This window comes from Colletotrichum phormii, assembly GCF_030913505.1.
Source record: "Colletotrichum phormii strain CBS 102054 chromosome Unknown BDP81scaffold_14, whole genome shotgun sequence".
In the NCBI taxonomy this organism is placed as follows: domain Eukaryota; kingdom Fungi; phylum Ascomycota; class Sordariomycetes; order Glomerellales; family Glomerellaceae; genus Colletotrichum; species Colletotrichum phormii.
The window spans coordinates 157,282-180,074 of record NW_026851456.1 but is presented as its reverse complement, the minus strand read 5'-3'; the positions used below and the strand labels follow the sequence as shown (position 1 = coordinate 180,074).

The following is a 22,793-nucleotide window of genomic DNA, read 5'->3' as shown; positions in this document are numbered from 1 at the left end:
GCCTTCATGGTGATGGTGATACAGATACCGAAGCGAGCCACCGATCGCGCGAGTCGTTCTGCCGACTCACTATGGCTTTGCTCAATCCGACCTTCCTCTTCGGCGTCGTCGTCCTCCTCTATCTATCCTCCTTCATCCTCTTCGCCGTCGTTCGAATCCTCACCGGCGTATCGATCCAGCGAATCGGCTACTTTTCCCTCCGGAGACTCGCCTACACCCCACGAGATGGATTCAAGATTGAGGTCCGCGGCCTCGGGCTCAACGTCCACCGCCCAACCTTTGCCCAGCCCACCTGGCTGAGCGTCGTCATCAGCGAGCTCACCGTCACGGTCGACATTCGCGAACTCGACGGCAAGAAGGGCGAGGACAGCTCGACCGACTCCGACAGCAGCACCGATGCGGAGGAAGAGCCGGAGGTGCCGGCCGCCGAACAGCAGCAGCCCAAGGTGCCACTCATACGTCGAAACGGCGGACCCCCGCCCCGGAGCGAGACATGGAAGCACTTGATGAAGCTCAAGGACCGGATGAAGAGGGCGCACCGCAAGCTCAACTGGCTGCGGATGGTGGACGTCGTCGCCACAAACTCCACGATTAAGGTCGTCGACGTTGGCGACGTCCAGTTTGGGAGCTTGACCGTCGCCGTCGACACGCGGCGCAAGATGGTGGACCGCGCTCGCTTCTTCTTCCAGGCTCGCAACGACAAGAATAAGCAGAAGCAGCGGCAGGCGGAGTGGATCATGACGCTGCGCAGCGTTCTGTTCACGCCCGAGGGCAAGGAGTCTCTCGAAATTCTCGACAATGCGACGTTGAATATCCATGGGTTCCTGTACGAGGCGCTGGATGGGCTGCGGGACGCTGCGATTGCCCTCAAGCTGGGCCGTGTTCATATACCCTACGATGACGTTCGCGTGTGCGCCGATCGCTTCAAGCAGTGCAAGTTGGCCGCGCGCTCGTCTACCTTGTCTGACGAGCCAGCCGACGTCTTCATGGACAAGGTCATACATGAGGTCGCCCAACCTGGCAGCACCAACCAGGACCTGATCCAGACCGTGTCCGATTCCAAGGAGTTTGTCAGTTCCATCTTGAGGGGCGTTAAGGAGGTCCAGTTTGCCGTCAGTTTTGTTGGCATGACCAAGAGGGTGGGGTCCGTCAAGCCTAGTGCCAAGCCCGTCATGTTGAATGCGTCGATGAAGGAAGTTGGTATAGACTTGCACCGTTTGGACCCCAAGTCTCCGTCGCACAGGATGTACTTCCCGTCCAAGGACATCGCCCACGAAGCCCTCGCTGCGGCCCTGTCCATCTCCGTCGGCGTCGACGATGGGGACGGAAAACCGGAGAGACTGCTTTATATCCCAATGGCGACAACGACGGTCAAGACGACGCTGCCGTCCAAGACGGTCGAGATGGCGCAGGATGTTGGAGCCGAGGAGAGAAACGCAAACATACTGTTCGCTAATTCCGTAGTAACTTCCCCCTCGGTGGATCTCGACCCTCGCCATCTGCCGCTCCTCGTCGCCATGCTGAAGCCGAAGTCCTCCAAGAGGTCACGATCTAGCCGGCAACCGCGGCATGTGCTCATATCACGACTCCTGCCCAAGGCTAATATCAAGTTTACCATGCACGAGCCAGTCCTACGAGTCGCCCTGCCCGCAGTTGACCAGCACGCGGCACCCGACGACTTTGACCTCATCATATCCTCGATTTCATCAATATCGCTCGACATGGAATCGTTCCATTCCACGGTGGAGGACTTGCACTATTCGCTCGCGTCTACTATGAGGATCCAGTCGCACGAACTGTACTATCAGACGTCATCGAGTAGCCGATTCGACCTAATTCAGACCGAGTCTTTCGAGCTTAAGGTGCAACTCAGTGCTACGCCAGACGTCCATGTTGTTGCCTCGAGCAATTTGCAGACCTTCTCGATCAAGATGGTGCGCCCCGAGATTACCGACGGTCTCAGACAGATTGTGCGACAACTGCGGTTAAACGTCGAGCCTGAGAAGCGTTCGAATTCGCACACGTCCACCAAGCAGCAAAACTTCCTTCGCGCAATGCCGTCTTGGTTGTTGCAGTTTCAGCTCCAAGCGTCAGACTTTAGCATCGAGATTGCCGGCATCGACGAAGACATCTCAGACGATACTCGCGGAGTGTCCCTACAGCTGGACGAATTCTCTGCCGAGTACCGCGCGCAAAGGCTCGAGGGGCTTCAACGGCGGCCATCGCGGCGTAGGGCTAATAGCCGTACCGTCGCCCCTGACTCGGACTTGCTCAAAAGTCCAATCTCCCCGCCGCCAAGGAAGAAGCAGCAGAACCATGGCGATGGACGGAGGGTCACGTTTCACGTCCGTGGCCTTGAGGCTTACATTGTTGAATCGGAGGACAGGGTCGAGCTGGAGCCGTTTGTCAACATGCCGCGGTTCGAGGTTGCTTTCCAGGCTATGAGTGACCAGCAGGGTCCGATTTTCCACATTCATGCCGGGATCAGGACTGTTCTCCTGCAGTACTCTCTCTTCCGCCACTACTCGGTTGGCGTTGCCATCATGATTGTACGGAAAGCCTTCATGAGGTCAGGCCAAGATGTTGGATCGCCGCCAATGTCGCCGACGACGCCGCGGAAAGACGGCAATGCCGATTTCCTGGCTCCCCCCATGTCACCAGGGTCTCCCTTTATTGACATGAGCGACTACTCCACCTTGACGCCTGAGCTTGTGGTCATCGACCTGAAAGCAGCCCTTGTGCAAATCAAGGCCGAATTGCCAAACGATCCTCAGTTGATGGTCCAGGTCTATGGTGTAGAGGCTGGCCGGCACAGGTGGTCTTCGCCGTACATTGCGTCCAAGCTCGTTCGAATCTACGTACAACCGCCTAGGATGCGAGGCACTTGGGCCAGAATGGTCAGCATCAAGGGCGGCCGTGTCGACTATCGCAAGTCCCGGCGCAAGCTGACAGGTGGCGAAGTCCAAGAAGACAAGATGATCGACGTGAACTCTGACGCCATCCGATTCGCCGTACCTCACGAGGTCCAGGTCAACAAGATCTCCGACAACATTATCAATACCCTCAAGTCGATCAAGCAGCTCCACCACCGATTCAAGACGGGTACGAACGAGTACATCCTCGACAAGGTCCCTGGTGGACCAAAGAAGGTTCCCAAGGTTTCTGTGCGGACACGGTCACTACTCTTTGAGATGGAAGATGGCGCCTTTGAATGGAAACTCGGAATGATCTACCGCGCGGGCAGAGTGGAGCAGATGCAGCGACTTGCTCGCGAAGAAGCTTTCGAAGTCAAGAGTAAAAAGGTCCGCGAAGAAGAGTCGAGGAAGGAGTCAGGCAAGCTGCGTGCTCGCTCGCTTTTCAACAGGGGACGACAGCAAAACGGGGCTTCATGGGCCAGGAGCCAAAGTGCAGATGGGCGGCGACCTAGCAGCAGAGACGAACGCTCACGGGGCAGAGCACCACGATACGACCCCGACGGCGGAGGTGTCGGCCTTACTGGATCCTCCAAGGTCGCCGAGCAAGAAGCCCGGGCGAGGCTGGACGCTTACAACGCACAAAGTTGGAAGAAGCGGATCGATCGGTTCTACGTCATGGCCAAGAACGGCATGAAGGAGATTCGAGGACTGTTCTGGGGTCCTGACCAGCTTCCTGACGATCTGGAGGATACGGAGAACATCCTCGAAGTACCACAACGACCCGCGCTCGCATCTGCACTCATCACCGATCTGCAGTTCGTCATTGACAAACCTACGTTCGCCATGAAGGATCTGCCAGACTTTATCAACTCCGTCGGAAAGGGGATGCCCAAGGATATGAAGTATGGATTGCTCGTCCCGATGCATGTATCGATCGATCTTAGCGAGGCGAGGATATCATTACGCGACTATCCACTTCCTTTGATTCACATTCCCAGCTTGAAGGCGGGCCAGTCGACAAGGCTTCCAGCTATGTCGCTCAAGACAAACTTCGTCATTGCCGAAGAGTTCCGAGGGATGGAGTCTACCCGCCGCATTAAAGTCAACATTGTTCCTCCTCGGACCCACGAACCCGGCGGTAGCAACGAGGGTGGCTTCGCGATCGACGTCCGGCGGACCATCGGACCAGTCAAGTCGTACTCGAACATGCGTGTTGAAATCAACACAGCTCTGCCGACAAGGATTACTTGGGGTCCAGCATACCAGCCAGCTATTCAAGACATGATGATGGGCATCGAGTCCTTTACCAAGCCTCAGATTGATCTGTCTGAGAGAGTCGGTTTCTGGGACAAGATTCGTCTCAACTTCCACTCCAGAATACATGTAGCGTGGAGGGGCGACGGCGATATGCATCTAGCGCTCAAGGGAACCCGTGACCCTTACTGTGTGACAGGCAACGGCGCGGGTTTCCTGATGTGTTGGCGCAATGAAGTCAAGTGGAACATCAATGCTGACGACGACCCGAAGCGATTCATGACGGTTGACTCTGGGGAGTACGTTCTTGCCATACCCGACTACAGCCACCAGATCCGAGAAGCTGCAAGACGCACCGGAGAAGACGACAGTCTCATGAGCGAAGACAGCTACAAGTCCGGGGCATCCTTCAAAAAGGTGGTGATGAAGCTATCTGGCAAGGTGCAGTGGATGGCCGGCCTGGTCTTTGAACGCGCGATTCAGGACGGAAAACGCAGCTTCGAGTTCCGACCGCACTACGATATTATGCTGCGGGCACCTCACCATGTCAAATCCGAGGACCAGCCATATGATGCTTTCCGCGGTTTCCGAAGCCAGCATATCCACTTGTCGATTGCTGTCCGAGCCCCAGTCGACCGTGATTGGATGTCCAATAATGTCGAGCCGTCAAGGAGCTATAATACGGTCCATTGCACGCCTCGCTTCTTCACTCACTTCTTCGCTTGGTGGTCGCTGTTCGGTGGTGCCATGGCACTGCCCATCCGGCAAGGTCCACTCTGGCCAGGCAGGGAAAGGAACAGCAAGAAGTTCGGCAAACATCTCTCGACGATCAAGTACAATCTCCTTTTGGCACCGCTGTTCCTCAGTCACATCTACAAGCATAAGGACGTTGAAGATGCTTCGGACAGTGGAGTGTCGGCGACGGGTCTCAAGGTCAGATTCGACAGCTTCATGCTGGACCTGCACCAGAGACGCGAGGAGTTCAACACCCGAGACCGCGGTCGCAAGACTAAGGGAAAGACGAGCGGTATCAAGCTTCACGCGGCCCAGCTTGATCTAGCAGCAGCCGACGTTCGTGCTGTTTCAGCCAGTATACGGGGAGCAACGACGGAGGCCATCAAGAAGGGCACGATGGCGGACCTAATTACAAATCAACGCGAGGACAGCGCAGACCTGTCCCGCTTCACCATCCCTGACAACGACTTGAGTTGGATCGACATGGATGATTTCGTGGAACTAGATTGGATTCTGCCCACGGAGCCGAACCCGGATACCAAGATTCTTCCACTCGCCTTTGCGCCGCGTTTGACGTACTTCCGACAAACTGACATTGGCGGCGTCATTGCAGGAGACCCGGACCGCAAGAGTCCATTTGGCGACGAGCCGACCCACTTCTGTATCATGAGCCACGATGACGACCCCAGAAGAGTACAGGCACAGCTCATTCAAGAGCGTTTAGTACAATTGGATGCTCAGATTGAGAACTACGGCCGCAGCCTTGGAGAAGCCGAGCTCAAGGTTGTGCGCGATGACGGCAAGGACCCGAAACTGGTTACAGCATTTGAGAGTCTCCAGCAGCAGGGCGGCATCTTGCAAAAGAAGAAGGCGTACCTCCATAATATGCTCCGTCAAATGAACAGCAAATCACCGATCAACGGCAGCAATCCATTTAGAAGAGAGAGCGAAAGCAACGCGTCTGAGGAGTCGGTTGGACTGGATAAAGATGACTCTCTTACGATACCCTCGGGAGCGGAGTTCGAGAGTGATTTCAACAACCGATTCGTCATTCACAATCTTCATTTCAAGTGGAACAACACTCTTCGCAACGTTGTGCTTCGTTATATCCACCAAGTCAGCCAGCGCAGAGGTTTCGTCTACTACCTGTCTCGTCCTGCCGTCAAGTTCATCCTCGACATTGTCGAAGAGCAGTACAAAGCAAAGCAGAATCCAAAGCCTGCGAGCAAGAATAGGACACCCACCGGGGGTGCCACAGCTGGCGCTTCTCCTGACCTCGATGCTGCAGAGCGTGAGTTCAAGCAGGACATTGAAGAACGCATCAAGAACATCCTCAAGGACGGCAAGAAATATGTCAACGCTGATGGAAATAGTGGCGAAGACGTGCCTAACGTGCCAATCGCTGACCTGTCGAGCGGTATCTCGGATGAGTTTACGCCTCAGAACAGTTACCACGTTCGACTCATTGCCCCGCAGATTCAACTGCAAAGCGACAAGAACAAGAAGAATGTCGTCATCCTCACATCCAAGGGCATGGAACTCAAGGTTGTCGAGGTCATGGACAAGAAGAGACTTGCCGACAACGTCAGCGGTCTCGTACAGAGGAGATTCCTCGTCAACATGGACAGCACCCAGTTCTTCGTTACTCACCAGTCGTACTTCTCCGAGATCGTCACCACATACGCTGGCAGTCGGTACGGTACCCCCTCAACGTCATCGTGGCCTCCGTGGGTTCCTATGGAAGTCATGTTCGACTTTGAGACGGACCCTTTCGGCTTTAATAGAGTGGTGCAGAAGACGTCCGCAATGCTTCGCTACGAGAAGTACAATACTCTGCGTCTCAAGTATAACGACGAAGTCAACACCGAGGGCGCTGGTGATCCATCCCAACCCAGCAACGAAAGAAAGATGGATAATCTCTGGGTAGAGTTCCCGCAGGCCAGAGCACTATGCAACTCTGGCGACTACTACGCCATGTACGTTATTGTACTAGACCTCCTCATGTACAATGAGCCTCTCGAAAAGACACGGACGGAGCGCCTAGAGAAGATTATGCTCGCATCAGACTTTAGCGATCTCAGCGGTACGCCTGAGATGGTTGAGAAGCTACAAGAACGCATTCGTCAGCTTCAGGACATCAAGTCCCACTTCCAGATATACTCCAAGTACATGGATCAGCGTGGCTGGGAGGACAGGCTTCTTCTGGAACGGGACCTAGCAGCATGTGAAGACGAACTGTTCTTCATGATGAAGGCCATCACGTCTTCACAGCGGAGATACGAAACGAATTCGGAGAGCAATGCTCTCCTCCGCTGGAGCATCACAGCACGAGACACGGTTTGGCATATGCTTCGAGACAACAAGGAACCGCTTGTGGAGCTACAGCTCAAGGATGTAGAGTATGATCGCACGGATAATGCCGACGGGTCGCATATCAACTTGATCAGAGTCGGCAAGGTCTTTGGACTGAACCTCCTCCCCGACGCCATGTACCCGGAGATCATTGCGCCCTACGCAGAAGGCGACAAGGACTTGGGCAATCAAGAAATGATCCGGGTATACTGGTACATGCTTGAAGCCATCGCCGGTATTCCCGTCATGGATCACTTTGAGGTCAACTTGTTCCCTATGAAGATTCAACTGGAACGCGAGATTGGCAAGAGGGTCTTTGAGTATATCTTCCCGGGCATCGACGGCGACAACAAAGACAAGAACGACTCTCCATTTATGCTCAAACATCAGCCTACCGAGGACGACGGGGAAGACGACGACTCGATGTCTGGCTCTGGTCGACTGACTGCTAGCGATAAGGACGGATTTAGCACGCGACCGGGCTCCCTTGAACTGCGTCTACAGCCTACACTTAACTCCGACTCTCCGACCAAGTCAATAAGCAGCAAAAAGTCGCTTACAGTCAACACAGGCGAGGGTCAAGGCCACACCTTCCGCCTCTTCCGCTCCGTCGGTACCGGCAAGGTTCCAACCAAGAAGCCTTCATACGAGTCACTCAAGTCAACAAAGGAGCCTCGCCCAGGAATCGGTCGTACCTCGACCGGCTTCTCATCAAAGGAGAGCACACTTCCCGGTGACAAGAAGTCGCGCTTCGGCCGGCGCAAGGAGTCAAAGGCGGAAGATACCAAGCCGTCCGACGACCTCACCAAGATGATGTCGCGCGCCAGCAACTACATGACCTTTGCGCACATCAAGATGCCCTCGGTGGTGCTCTGCCTCAGCTACAAGGGCAAAGACAACCGCAACGTCGAGGACGTGCACGACTTTGTGTTCCGCATGCCGGCGGTCGAGTGGCGCAACAAGACGTGGTCGAACCTCGACCTGGCTCTCGCGCTGAAGAAGGCCGTCATCAAGGCCCTCATCTCGCATACTGGTGCTATTATCGGCAATAAGTTCAAGCATCGCCCGAGTAACACGCAGGCCAGTAAGCTCCGGGAACTCGCCAGTGGGTCATCGCTCATTGCGCCCACGCCGTCGTCATCGTCACAGCATGACGCGGAGAGTATCAATAACAGCGATGATTCGTCGAGTTTATACGGTAACTCGCCCGTCGACTACTCCCGTTCGCCACCGCGTTCGTACCACGGCAGCCCAGCCAGCAGCATCCCCATCCCGCGGTCGACCAGCCGGAGTTCCAGCGTCGCAAGCGGGCGGTCTCGTAGGACAGGCGAGTCAAGTCTCCAGCAGCAGCAGCAACAACTGCAGCCCGCCGTCCCGAGTTTCCTCATGATGACGCCGCCGACGCCTCTCGATAGCCGGGCGCCGACGCAGGGGCTCGGGTTCGAGTTGCTGAGGCCTTCTAGTAGAAGTAGTCTGGCGCCGTTTGACCAAGCTGGCGGGGGCACGATTCGCTCGCTTTCACGGTCTGCGACGGGCGCTGAGTCTGGGGATCGGAGGCGGTCTGCGGGGAGCGGGTTCTTGAGGGATAAACTCAATGCGCTGACGCACCGGAAGCGCGATGGGAGTTTGAGGGATGGTGGTGGTGGTCAGGGGCAGAGTCAGGGGCAAAGGGAGGATACGCCTGAGCGTGAGGAGGAGGATTCGAGTGCTGCGGCGGCGGCGGCTGTGCCTGAGAGTCCCAAGGGCACCAAGAGATTTCCTGGTTTGAGCCGGGTGAAGACTGGGTCATAAGGGGGGGTCACGCTGCTGAATTTTTGGCGGTTATAATCAAAGATGTTTTGCCTGTTTAAGAGTACAGAGTAAAAGGAGGGAGGTAAAGAATCATGTTTTTTAACAATTGGGGGGTTAGACTGGGGCTTGGAAGAGCGGGATGGGAGGGATAACTATTAGATTTGCTTTTATGTTTGAAGGAGGGAGGAAAGGGAGAGGAAAGGGGGGGAATTAAATACCCGGCGTTGGCTGTGGATATTCAAACCACGTTATATTTCTGACGCTGATGGTACAATTATAACTATAAGTGCATTATTCTATCCATGGTCTTGTTTGTTTTGATTGTGAGGTCCTCTATGATAGGTGAGGTAGGTGATGAGATGTTGAAAACGGAGAGGAGGAGGAGGAACCAGCAACAACACGATGTAGCAAGCGGATTTGTGTCGTTTATTATGTATTTAGGCCCTCAAAGTGAAGTCCACTAATAAATCCAGCAATTTTGTCACCTGTTACACAAGACTAGAGGGTGAAAGCAGAAGAAAAAACCGAGTTTCGCGTCTAACGATGGAATTGAGAAAATAGGCTGTTAGAAGGGATGGAGGATGAGGGACGGAGAAGAAGTTGTTATAGATTAGACATTATCTTCCTTGGAACCCCTCTTCTTTGCTCTTTCTTTACGGTTGCAGGCTACTCAAATGTGTTTAATTCACAGCATGGAACTCAATAGCTGTCTTTCTTACTCGCTTGGCTCATTCTGCTTCCCTGATGATGGGGGCTCGTCACGTTCCACTGACCCATCTCACAGCAAGATGGCGAGGAAGTTCTGGTTATAGTATCGACTCTTGGGGGCGGACACCATCTCCTCGTCATGAAGGAATCGAGCAAGACGTTTCTCAACGAGGCACTTACTAGCTTCTCATGAGCAAAGACAAATAGCACCGTTACATTCTGCTAGCTATCCGGAAACTTAGACAGGCACCCGTGGAAAGAAACTTGGGGAACGAGAGCATAGCAGTTGTCGAAAGAGACGGGATCTTTGGAAAGCAAAGAAGACGCTATTGTAAGGCAGGTTCTAAAAAAAAACATTTTTTTCTTTTCTATTGTTTTCGAGATGGGTCATGCCAACTTCTAAGAATCGATTCTTTTCTTCTACAGCATTTCGCTCGACACGAGTGTCCTCATATCAGTGCAGCTGAAATTCTCGGTGTAACTGACACATGTTGGTGATGAGTGTTTACCTAAAGGGGGTGTATATCCTCTACGGAGGCAGCTCGGTCGGGGCTGGCAAGGTGTAGCAAAAGGGATCACGAGTCCGCAGAAACACATATCTGGGCAGATTTACCAACATTTGCGTGAGAGATGGCAGAGGAATCTACACCATCCCGAGTTCAGTCTATTTACTTCCTTGTATAAGTTCAAACTGTGAAACAGCTGAACGAGAATGCCTTGTCGAACAGAACCGGCTGCCGGAGGTTGGCATGTGGTTTACATCGTTTCCATGAGAGGCTTGTCTCGTAGCTCCAACCAACACTAGTGATGGCGGCGATGCGGGGAAGCTTCAAGCCAAAGGTCTCGCCTCTGAGATCCTCAGGAGACGCCCAACTCTGGCTGGACAAGGTCTAGACCTTGCAAAGATGTTATGTTAAAGACACCTCGTTAGTAAAACGACCACTTCTTATGTCTACTGTAGCTCTCCCCGTGTGCCTAATGGTGGCAGGCCGCGTCGTCAAGACAAGAACGTGACAGCCCGTCCGAATGTCTCCTCCAGCACCCATACTGGAAATCGCTGCTGATGGAGCACATGGCTGTCAAAGTGTGGTCACGAATAGTAATAGATGGGAAGCACGTGAGGTGTGCAGCCACGCACAAGACTGAGGTCTCGAAAGGGGGTTACCGGAATAAGCGGCCACAAGACTACGAGTATCGAGGTATCGGGCGGAAGCGCATTTGGCGGGTTTGAGTTTAGAGGATGAAGGGCCGTGCGGAAGTACAGGACGCCGTTGAGATCCGGAGCCGTGTTTTGGGGTCTTGGCGCTGATGTTGGTGTTGGAGTCCGCGCAGTCAGTCACCTAGAGGGTTGCCGTAACTTGGCCAACGGATCAATATCGAAACTTGCATAGAAGCCTGTGCGGCCCGCCAGTGCTCGTGCCCCCATCTCGTGCGCGGCGGCAATACTATGCGAGTTCTTGGCCCGATGCTGTCGAGCTGTGCGAGATGCGCTGTAAGCAGACGTTTGTGACGCTGAACCTTGGACAAGCGATGAATACCGACGGCTGGGCAAATGTCCCTTACACATGCCTGGACTTCACCCATGCCTTTTGATGGTTCTACCCCGCAAACCATGGAGAAGTCAGCCATGTCTTGAGATGGCTCCGACTCAGTTCCTCGCTGAACCTCCAAGAACCCACAACGACCATCCCCGTTCCCACTCACACCCACGCCAGAGCCCAGTCGACGATGCCGGCGTTGTATGACGCATGGTTGGAGAAGAAATAAGCGAATCAGAAGAGAGCGATAAGGCAACATCTGAGACCCTCGTGAGGATGTGGGATGGCGTCGCTAGATTCATGGTGGTGCAGATGATGACTCTTGCTCGCGACTGGGCCATGCGCTACCTTCTAAGTCTGATCGGTTTTTGAGCACGCACAATGTGTGTAAGCTGCTGGCTGGGCCGGTGTTTGAATATGGTCTTTTGTAATTCCATACACCGTCTGGAGGGTATAGATACACCTGGCTCGTCTCATGTTGCTACACATGGCTGCATTTGACGATTGGTCCGTTATGTATGCGACAAATGACGGGCAAGATGATGGGCTGCCTGCTTTGTGAGCATCAACTAGGCGGTCGTTACTGGCCCGATGTGTCCCATTCAGGCATCTATAACTGATGCAAAAGACCGAATCGGTGGCTGGATGTTTGCGGTATTGATAGGGATGGAAGTGATGGGCGGCCAAGATGGCGGGGTAAGGCGGACGAGACGAGTGAGACAACGCCCACTGAGACAGTCCTGAATATCATCTGGAGGTAAGCAGTCCTTCCGTGAATACCACCGTAGCCCGCGTGGCTTCCGGGCTTTATGGAAAGTCGCCCTTGCTAGCGAGGCACACCTCGGTACACGACGTGACACTCTACACATAATCCAGGACTGATGGTTCGTATGTATCAGGCACGATTTCTGGTTTGTTGCCCACGTGTTGGGTTTCGTGGCCGAGGCGAGCAACAGGTCAGGCTGGTTCGGAGTTCAATGGACGCCAATGTCGAAGCGTTTTGCACGGGATATGGCTTGATGGTTGGATGGGCGAGCTCACAATCATCGGAGATACGGGCATCTCGTCGGTCATTTCTTTGACCAAGCCTCCAGTTTGCTCTCGTTGTCTAGGTGAAGATGGCGATGACACGTCCGACGGTGCTGAAAGCGGGAGAGGCGCGCAGAGGATCGACATAGGCCATCGCACGGGTGGGATCCCGTATCGGGTTCCCGAATCGGGTTCCCGAGGACTATCGACAAGCTCCGGCCAGGTGCTATTGGATCAAGCAGACGAACGAGCGACATGGGGCCTGGGCAATTGGGCGACCATCAGAGCGGATGGGACGGAAAGCGAGTTGGGAATGGCGCTAAGGCTAGCCTGGTGGCAGACGGTCGAAGTCGCTCTCCGTTCGCCTGCCTGTCTCGTCGATGAGAGCGAATGGCATAGGTCGACAGGGATTGGAGAAATGGAGAGGAGCAAAAAGGCAATGGTCGGGGATGTCTGCAAGCTGGTGGAGGAGCGAGAAAGCAACGTGCTGTCGCACGGCTCAGCAGTAACCTGGGTTCGGAGAAGGCCGATAAGAAAGCCAAGGAGGTTGCTAAGACTGGGGAGATGCATAGGGGCCGATGATATGGGCATTGGCTCTCGGGCTGAGCTCCGTCCGAATTTCCAGGCGCGATATTAGTGTTCACGATAGAACGGAAATTCCGGTGCGTCTTGCTTCCCCAGCGTTCTTCGGAGGCAAGGGCCGAGATCTGAAAATGGTCACAAGAATTAGCAACCTCTACACACGATCGGTGCTTAATATCTAGGCTTTTGTCAGCTCAGGGCAGCGACACGGCCTGGCTGGGTGGTTGCTAGCTGCTAGGCACACTACTGTGTAAATTGTTCACACTGGTACAGAGTGTGGTTGGCCGGGACCTGCGGTGGTGTCCAAGTCCAGATAGAGGGGGGTCACGGAGGGCTTTCTGAAAGATGTGCAATTGGGCCTGAGATGGTCGAACGGGATAGGGGATTATTATTGATGGGACGAAAGTGTCGATGAGGGGAGGGATGGTGGCTTGTGGTGTTTGGTGGGCGCTGATAAGAAGGAGAAGCACGAGGCACACGTCATGTTGAAGTCAAGTGCAAAGTACCTAGGTACCTGCCGCGCCTGCTTAGATAGATCAAAGGTATCCAATGATTGGGCTCGCATAAAAGAGTTGGGGTGCATCTGGACCTTCCACCTCAGCTGAACTGCCAGACTGCGCCTTCCAACCAGTGGCCAGTTTTTGGAAGCCTTCTGGTCCTTGGAGGCAGTCACGCAGTCGTAGTGTGGACTGTGGAGGCAGACAGCCAACCTGGAAATGCAATGCGGGCAGGAACAGCGAGCCAGGAAGTGGGAAATAAACAGGTCAGTCTTGCCTGAGGTGTGGTTATGCGTCTTACATAAGGTGGTTGATTTCCTGATTGATCCCCAAAGCAATCCCATCGCTCTCATTGGCTCGTGTCCAGAGAGCGAGTGGCGGTCCGCCATATCCACAACCGTCGACGGGGGCCACCTATGATCGGGCCAGCCGGGCACTCTCACGGTGAGACCTTGCTGAAGAGTCGTGGGCTTGTCTTGATTGTCTTGGACCATGCCCGCTAGACTCATCAAAAGAGTCCACTATTATGACGGGCTGGTTTCCATCTGCCACTGTTCCAGTCCTCCAGAGCCACTGATGGGCGCAAAGGGGTTCAATCCAAGCCTGTGGATCGTGTCATTTAGCGCATGGAGGGAGGAGGGCATCGAGGGCTCCGTGCTTGTCGGTGGCCTTCGGTCATGTCCTCTAATCGTTACAGCGAGATGGATCTCGGGCATTGCCCGGAGTACACATTTGCAACTTGAGACTCGAGAGTAATAAGAAGGTATTCCTAGATGGAGTTTCCAGGTTGACGTTGGAGAAATACAAAGTACTTTGGACTGGGGTTGCAGTTAGAACTTGGGACTCTGGCGCGTGACTTGAATACGGAGTACGACCCCCCCGTGGTCTCCATTCCCCGTGTTCCCCCTTGTGGCCCTTGGCCGTCTTGGACCCCCAAAATCTCATGTCACCCCAAACTCTAAGCCCAAAACATGCGGGTGAAAGGTGACGCTGTTGCCAGTAGCCGGTGGGAAGGGGGAGGGAAGGGCATGGGGAAAGGGGATTGGAGGCTTTGGAGTTTCTTATCAGTGACTTTTGCTTCGTACACAAACGTGACACAGTGACAATGAAATTGGAAAGTGAACCCTCCCTAAGCTGTTCCCTTCCTTGCGGTCACCACTGTGTAGTGTCGGTGTGTAGGTACTCAGCCAGGCCTGTGCGGCGGTGCGCCCATCCTTCGTTTGGTCGTTCGGTCTTGCTTTCTTTGGTGACTGGGTACGAACAGAAACATCTCCAAATCGGGCAGGCAGGCAGGCGGAAGGGAGCAAACGAGGCAGGCGCACCTCCTTCCTTCTTCCTTCAGGTTGGGCCGATATTGAAAGTACCTCCATCCACTACCTGGCTTCCTGCCTCCCCAAGTTGCCAAGTCACCATGTACTCCGTACTTTCTGCTTTCTACAGATAGGTACCCTCAGGCAGGCGGGACTTCGAAGGCAGGCAGAAGAAGCGACGGAAAGAGAAAAGGGGACAAGAAGGAAAAAGCATGTTTATCGGTACCAAAGTGTCCTTCCTCAGCTGAGACCGTCGTGTGAGGTTGTCCTTTCCCAGAGGTGCCTCGCTCTGCCTTGCTTTGCCTCCCTCTTGCCCCCCGTGCCTCTAGTCATTCAGCCATTTTTACGATTGACCTCCTTCTCTGCCGGGACTGAGTGACTGGCCCGGACTGCGACTGCCCCGTGCTGAGTTGTTCAGCCCGGGCAGGCACCACACCACGCTCTACTCCGTACACGACTGTCGACACACCACGACACACCCTCGACACCTTGCAAGTCGATTCCTTATCTCTGGCCTCCCATCTTGGCCCCCCGTATCAGGGTTATCAGTGTCAGAGCATCAGTGCTTGCCCCAGTCCACGGCCCATCTGCTGCTCGCTCGCTGCCTTCCCAACTTCCGTGTGCTTCGATTACCTCGATGAAGTGACATATCTGTATCATCCGTAATCAGTCAGGGCATAATCGATCCAAGTCTGATTACCTTTCTGTGCTTGGCCACCTAAAACCACAGAACCGCCTACCTTGTGCTTGCCTCAAGATCTGCCTCTTGTTAGAAGCCATTCTCAACCTCTCAACCTCTCAACTGCGACTGTGCCGCCAACTACGCGAGTCGCTCTCTCGCTTCCTCAATTCGCCACTCTTCAACTCGCGGCCTGTCGTCATCTCGTCTCCTCGACCAAGGCGCTGCGCAACGGATACGGATACCGACCCAGTCCCCTTTCTATCACAGGCGCCAACATCTACCCCGATAACCCCGGATTCCGACAATCACAGAACTCCAGGTCCAGCCCTTCCGAGACGAACCTCCGACTAATCGTACCTAATACTAATAGACAACATCGTCATCTCAAGTCTCGAATTCCTCCTCGTGACGGTTCACCATATCGTATCCTTCCATCTCCAAGGACGAAAGCATCAATACCCCAAGTCACCGCCAGGCCTTTTCCCTGTGGTGCAAATCGATAACAGCATCCACACGGTCGATCATCGTCACCTCTCAACCTCTGACGACGTACTCGACTCGCGCGCACCTGGCTCTCCACACTCTATTCAAGCACGAGACAAGTGACAAACCGCACTTTGCACCGACATCACACAACCCAAATCGGACGTTGTCTGGTACTATCTGCAAGGGCAGCAAGCAACATTCTCCCAACCCGCCTCCTTGCTTCTCGATCCCTCGCCTCGTCTGCAGCTCTAGTCAAAAGCCGGGTCCGAATACCACCAGGAACCACGCATCACATCGCATTACACGATACAAGCCTTTCGGCCCCGTGCTCCGCTGCGTCACGTCCCAGCAATCATTGCCCTTGGAAATCCCGTCGCGATTCCTGTTGGAGAAGGACTATACAAAGCCTCAACGCTGATTAGCTGCGAGACGGTTAACTTTACGTTACCAAAACATCGACGACCCCTGCCCCCGCACACGACACACTCAAGCAGCGACCGAAAGAGGATACAGTACACGCGCTGGAGAAAAGGCAGGAAGCCAAAGGCCAGACGAGCACGTCCGTTCGACGCCAAAATTCTGGTTGAACTGGTCCCCTAATCGTGGAGGTATCCCTACTTCGTCCACAGCACAGTACTTTCGCACTCGCTGAAGCAACACTGTGTGGTGGCCTGTACGAAATACATCCAGTCCAGTGAATCCACTGGTTTGGTCTGAGGTGTCTGAACCACCAACCCGCCGTGCCCACGCAACTCCACTGGTCGACCCAACCCATCTCCTTCTTAGCTTGGCCCGCTGGGGTTTATGCTGAGCAGTCAAGACTGAGAGCCCGCATCGACCCGCTTGCTTTTGCTCTTGACCTGCCCTGCCAGGCCCAGTCCCGGTTACAGCACCACACCCTGAGTTACACCCTCCTCCCCTGCCCAACGCGCTGCGGCCCTGAGCTGGTTGTGGTTGTGGTACGGATACTGGTTGTGCTCGTGCGCACTCGTGCCTGGTCTGGTCCCCTTCCACACCCCTTCCCTGTCAACCTGTCTTGCCTGTCGGGTCCGGCTTGCCCCGCCGAGCCACTGGCGCACCAGGGCATGTCCAGACGCCGCCATGATGTCCCCAAGGAGTTTCCTTTACTACAATAGGCAGCCCTCGGCCTCGACCACCCCTCCACCATCTTCTCCCTCCCCTTCAAGTCTCACGCGCAAACCGACCAACAACAGCTACGCCGCCAGCCCGAGATCTACTGCTACTGCTGCTGCTGCTATTACAAAGACGACATCAACCACTCCCGTCAACATCCCCAGAACGGCTCTGCCTTCTGCCCTACTGGATCGGAAAAAGGATGCTCAGAACGTGTCCGTCACCCTCGCGCCTATCCCTACTTCTCCCACTACCACCTCAGCTACCATGGCCAAAAGGAAGGATGCTCGCCGCGAAACTTCTAAGTTGGCGCCTTCGAGCCCTCCCCGGACAACAACCAGCGTAAATACTAGGCCGACGACTCCGACTACGCCTGTTCAGATTCCTTCAAAATCAAAGGCAACCCCGTTTTACACCTCCAACCGCCATGCGCATCGGAAGACCTCCCGTCCGAGGGATGTCCACTCGCCGGACGCCGTCCCGCCTGCCATGCTGGCCCTGTTGGCGGTCACTGACATTCCTCGGCCTCGACGCAGTTTGAGGCAAAGGCTATCCAGAGACCAGGCCATGACTCTGGAAGCCGTTATCGAGAGACAGCAAGTTTGTGAAAAAGAACTTAGTCTCACTTTTGGCAAGAGCCCCCTGGACCTACTGTTGTCGCCACCCGACGACTTGACAGACGACGATATGTCAGTTAGCGATAGCGGTCTTGGTTCCGTATTATCCACCAGAACTGTCTCTGTGGAATCAGTTCCCTCACTAGGCGATTCCTTTTCCACCGACACACTATCGTCGGTTGAGTCACCGTATGGATCCAGCCCGCGAAGGAAGCGCTCACGCCAACCCAGGCGTTCGCTGGAGCCCATATCGTCTCCTCCCGGTCAGCCCGAGGACCACCCGTTGTCCCGCGACCGGGTCAGCGTTGACGAGATTGACTTTAGAGTATTCGACGAGTCTCAGGATGAGGAGGACACCAAGTCAGAGTTCTCCTTTTCTGACTACACTTTCCCGCTGCGCCCTCTCAAGTCAGCGTTCAAGTCCAATTTGACTGCATCGCTTCGCGCCCTGCGCTCGGCTGCACGATCCATCTCAGCCATCAACTTTTCGTCTATCCCGCCCGACGACTTCCTCACGAGATCCATCCTCACCATCGACCCCAAGGTCCCTTATACGGATGAGCGACGACCCCCGGTGCTCGAGGAGGAGCCGTCGGCTGCGTTGCGTCGGTACCTGAACCCCACGACAAACGCTCGAATTGAGCCCCACCCTGTAGCGGCCACTACGCCGACGGGCACGCGAAGCTTTACTGCGTCTATCCAGATGCAAACATACAAGGTTCAGAAAAGCCGGAGTGCACCACCCACATCAACTCGGAGCCCATCCCCGGCGACATCGGCGGTCACGACTCAGTCAACACCTTATCAACCCCCAGCACAATCTCCGACCCAGACCGCATTCACGTATCCTCCCGGAGGCATGCGTCAGCGAGAGATGCGGGAGAACTCGGACTTCATTCGTATCGCGGTCATGGAGATGGCGATGCGCAAACAGGGCAAGCTCGATGACCAACGACTAGGCCGCGCACGCTGGGCGTTGCCGCCGCGAAAGGCCAGCGTACGTCCTTACGATGTCGGCACCGACGGCGTCCCGGCACGATGGATTCCAGTGTCGCATTGAAAAGAGTGTCATGCGAGCTTGGTAATTCAATCAACTATCTACCCCATATCGCATCAACCCGACACAGTCCACTCTGAAGACAAGAGAGATGCAACACTGCGCACCGATGCCGCAGCGTGGACAGACCCCACGGCTTGAGCACGTCACAATCCTACGAGGATTGAAGTTCCATCGTCCATGGCCGACGGCAAGCTTGTTTTTTTTTTTCTTCTTTTCTTGCGATGGGTGTGGCTTGTTCCATGGCAAGGCGCTTCCCCCCTCCTACAAGGTGCAGCACTACGACGGTGCTGTCCGCGGAGAAGGGCAGAAAGCAAGAAGTGGGAGGGTCGGGGTTCTGCGATATGTTGTGGGCTTGCCCTGATTGCACCGTCACTGCCGGGTGGAATCGTCATTCAGCAGGGCCCCCCGAGGCGCTAATTTACGGGGAAGCGTTGGGGCCTGCATTCCCAAGCAACAAGGGGCCAGACATTAAGTGCGCCTGCCTTATCCGATATCGCGGAATGGTCAGCATCATCGCGCGTCTGGCACTGTGCTTTCCCTGTCGGTCTTTGGTCAGAGTACCGAGACGAGGGCTCCATTTTCTGCCCGAAGCGTCAAACAGGCCGTCTGGGGCACCCAAGACGAAAGAGACGCTGTTACGCTGGAACTGGCACGACTGGCTAGCGCCCCCCAAGGATTTTTTTTCTCTTTCCTTCTTGCGCTTCTAGAAGGAGTCGATCTGCGGGCCTTTTTTACATGCTCTTACCTTACCGTTTGGTAATAGCCAGAGGCACTTTTGCATTTCGCCTACCGCTTGCCGCCTGCGGGCGAGGAACTTTTTGACGGCCGACGGCCGACGGCACGCTTTTTTCTCGAAATGAGCACGCACACCTTTTTGCGGGTCAACACTACCTGCTGTTTTTGTCGACTTTTCTAGAAGCGAGTATCACCGACTGAGGGAGTGGACCGCGAGGCCCGAGAGGGATCTTGGAGCAATCTGAGTGAGTCACCCGAGGCGTACCAAAGAAATAGGGAAAGGACGGAGCAATCCAAGCAAAACGACGGACGCGAGATGCGCTGGCAGGAACTTGCCCTACGAAAAGAACGGAATTGGAAAGGGGGTTTCTCGAACGACAGAATTGGTGGACACACGTCCGACACACGTCCAACACACCCTTCGCGCACAAGCGCACACAGCATACACAGCCAAGCGTCCGTACCTACACGGCCCGGTTCCGAGAGCATGGCCTGATGCCACCGACATGCGACGAGCACCTCCGAGTTTCCTCCCAGCGAGTGAGCCTGGGAGATGCAGGGCCAAGACTGCCCGGCGACGTGGGGTCACAGCATAACGCACGCTGCAAAGCCCCCGGCACAAAACACACACACACTCACATGGGTGAGCTAAAGGACCAGGCCACCACTCACAGCACCTTTGATTTTCATTTGATTCGACACCATACGCATAGCGACGGACTGGGATCATGAGCATTTGAGGCGCATGCATATTATCATTTTTTTTTCTTCCATCTTTCTTCCCACCCTCTCATTCCATTCTCCCTCCGCCCCTCCGGTTATTTCCTACGACACTGGACTCGACCAGGAACCTGAAGACAGACCGTTGTAAGAACCCGAAACCCGTGGGTTTGTCGATATCCACTCGGAGGACAAATCCACACCTCACACGCGGCACGAACTCGGAGGGCGCAATCTGCGGGGACTCTTCATCGGATCCGGCTCCAGCAAGAGTTCCCCCCACGCCAACAGCCCATCCCCTGGCGGGACATTGACTCGGCCCTCGCATGTGAAATGCAGGCCGAGTTGTGACGCCAAAATGACCAAACGGGGACGCAGCGACATGACTCAGGGATAGCGCACGCACAACACACGGCGGGAATGGAACAGGGCAAGGAAAGATTTTTTTTTCTTTCTTTCTTATCTATGCATGCGAGATGCGAGAGGACACTGCGACGACGCAGGAGAGCCGGAGATTTGGATTAGGAAGGTGCTGCCGCGAGGGATGATTTATTACGGAGTACAGCGCAGCGACAATTCCCAGCGTGTTAGGATGGGAACATGGGAATTCAACAATACGGCATCAGAAACCGTATGGGTAGCATAGGCGCCCTACTGGGGCACATTGTTTTTGGTTGCAGAGCCCAATCTCACATCACATATTGAACAAATATTCTTACAAGCATTTACTGGCGGAGGTTGGAGAGTTGAGTTTCCCACATACAGTACTTTATGCAGGGCAAGCCGCAAAGCCCAGGAACACGTTGCGCGAACAAGGGTCACAAAACGCACTGATGCATAGAGGCCTAACCCCAATGTTTACTTGGAGCAATGCCAGCCTGCCAGGTGGGTGCAGAGCAACCGCCAGACACAAACTGCTGACCGCCTTGAAAGGGGTTGCTGGCTGGGCTGGCTACAGCTGGCGCAAATATACGGATAGAGCGTGCGAAATTGCGACAATATGACCGGGGTGGACAGACAGGCGGTCAAGTCGCCCAAGTCACGCTCACATGTGGCAGAAGTATCGAGAAATTGAGGTTGGGCTGCGGATCATCATTCACCGCAGAGAAGGGCAGATGCGGCCAAGCCGAAGACGTGGCTCACGACTGGCATGTCTTGTCTGTCTTCTCTTGCCAAGTCGCGCTCGCTTCCAGTCGGCGGACCGACATACTATCGGACTTGTCGGACGACGATGCCCTACGCTACCTGGTGGTGGGGGCTATTTTGATTCTCACTTTCGGAATTACCTAGGTTAGTAGTCTTCATTTTTTCCAGTAGCACACACGCGGGCCGGAAACACTGACATTTTGACAGCTCCATGTCCGAGAGACAAGCGAAGCCCGGCTTGGAACAGCCGCCAGCCTACGGGATTCGGGAGTGCAAAGGCAGGCCACAGAGTGCAAACACTGAACACAATAATTCCACTTTGTGCACTTGTGCGCTCGGGGCCGCCACGCCTCGGCAGTTGGCAGCCATTGATGCCACCAATTGCCCAAAGAGAATGCGGAATGTGGAAGTTCACGGATAGGGCTCCAGTCTCCAGGAGTCCCGACTCTAGAGCGTTCTCCAGTCTCCAGAGTATCTGTATTCGTACGGATACTTCGCACAGAGTGAGCATGTTCTTTTGTGGCCGCAGCCCAGTGCGGGAAAAGTTCGCCACCTCCTTGCAGATGATGTTACCAAATCGTCGGGATCCGCTCGGGACGTCGCGCGTTACGCGATGGTGCGCCCGTTTGCACATGGCTGTGGCGACGATGGTTGGTATCTGCGCTGCTATGTCTACGGATACGGTGTACGGTTACCGGGGCTTGTCAGTCATCACGGTTTCTGTGCCTTGTGGCCTTCATTCCTCAAGGGTTTTATGGATATTGTTACGTGTTGAGGGACAATTTTAAGGGGTCCCAGAAACTCCCATGTGGTGTTCCAGGGAGAACCAGTCAACCAGAGCAGTTCGAGGTAATTACATAGTAGGGGGGTCCTTCTTGCGGGCGCTCCGAAGAGGGGGATGAGAAGCATCCTTGCAAGTTTTCTTACGATGTCTAGGAAAGCAATTTGTTGACAACCAAAGAATACGGTCAACATCGTATGGATAAGGAAAGCCCTACGGTCAATCCTTGGGGCGTGAGGTTCAGAAGAGCAAGGACTTGACGGTGAACTTTGCACAGGGCTCCGGTGGGTGTAAGTCTACCTTGGGATGCAGGGATCCGCGGGTGATTTCTCATTTCCTTGCGCGCTGCCCGCTTCTTTAGCGGAGCCTTGCTCACACTCTTTTTTTTTCATTCTCTCTCTCTCTCCTGCCAATTTTCTATTCGTACACGGTACAACGTAATATGGAGCCAACCGACATCGTGGCCTTCTAGAAGGAGGTTGGGATGTTCCTTGGCTGGACTGGGCTTTCTTATCGGTCCCGACTCCCCCTTCGGTTCGTGCTTGCCGACTGCCTTTTTGAGAAGGAGGTGAAGGAGGCTTTTTGGAGCCTTGGAGGTTAAGCTTCGGTCGTTGGAAGGGGATCTGGAAGGCGGTAAGGATGTAGGGGTTTGAACGTCTGGACTGAAGGGACTTTTGGATCTCTGCTAGTAACCGCGGGGAACCTTTGTTTTTCTTTCGTG

At 54.7% G+C, this 22,793-nt stretch overlaps 6 protein-coding genes across 6 annotated transcripts; 5 read left to right on the top strand and 1 right to left on the bottom strand.

Moving 5' to 3' along the window:
• Window positions 1-526: 526 nt before the first annotated feature.
• BDP81DRAFT_431625 (mitochondrial protein from FMP27-domain-containing protein) lies at window positions 527-9,231 on the top strand. Its single transcript, XM_060590692.1, has one exon. It carries the CDS (start codon window positions 561-563, stop codon window positions 9,045-9,047), a length of 8,487 nt encoding a protein of 2,828 aa, XP_060443217.1. The 5' UTR covers window positions 527-560; the 3' UTR covers window positions 9,048-9,231.
• A 1,787-nt stretch (window positions 9,232-11,018) lies between these two features.
• BDP81DRAFT_50325 (uncharacterized protein) lies at window positions 11,019-11,865 on the bottom strand. Its single transcript, XM_060595589.1, has one exon. It carries the CDS (start codon window positions 11,550-11,552, stop codon window positions 11,088-11,090), a length of 465 nt encoding a protein of 154 aa, XP_060443216.1. The 5' UTR covers window positions 11,553-11,865; the 3' UTR covers window positions 11,019-11,087.
• On the top strand, window positions 11,866-13,045 carry BDP81DRAFT_50331 (uncharacterized protein). Its single transcript, XM_060595590.1, has 2 exons — window positions 11,866-12,050; window positions 12,193-13,045. The coding sequence occupies exon 2, from the start codon at window positions 12,321-12,323 to the stop codon at window positions 12,957-12,959; it is 639 nt and encodes a 212-aa protein (XP_060443215.1). The 5' UTR covers window positions 11,866-12,050; window positions 12,193-12,320; the 3' UTR covers window positions 12,960-13,045.
• A 3,935-nt stretch (window positions 13,046-16,980) lies between these two features.
• BDP81DRAFT_323496 (uncharacterized protein) lies at window positions 16,981-18,690 on the top strand (the record flags this gene model as incomplete). The annotated part of the gene is made up of 1 exon (XM_060584801.1): window positions 16,981-18,690. One exon carries the CDS (start codon window positions 16,981-16,983, stop codon window positions 18,688-18,690), a length of 1,710 nt encoding a protein of 569 aa, XP_060443214.1.
• A 111-nt stretch (window positions 18,691-18,801) lies between these two features.
• On the top strand, window positions 18,802-19,580 carry BDP81DRAFT_50282 (uncharacterized protein). The gene has a single exon (XM_060595577.1). It carries the CDS (start codon window positions 18,912-18,914, stop codon window positions 19,395-19,397), a length of 486 nt encoding a protein of 161 aa, XP_060443213.1. The 5' UTR covers window positions 18,802-18,911; the 3' UTR covers window positions 19,398-19,580.
• A 1,413-nt stretch (window positions 19,581-20,993) lies between these two features.
• BDP81DRAFT_50293 (uncharacterized protein) lies at window positions 20,994-22,443 on the top strand. Its single transcript, XM_060595578.1, has 2 exons — window positions 20,994-21,435; window positions 21,499-22,443. The coding sequence occupies exons 1-2, from the start codon at window positions 21,195-21,197 to the stop codon at window positions 22,077-22,079; spliced, it is 822 nt and encodes a 273-aa protein (XP_060443212.1). The 5' UTR covers window positions 20,994-21,194; the 3' UTR covers window positions 22,080-22,443.
• The last annotated feature ends 350 nt before the right edge of the window (window positions 22,444-22,793 follow it).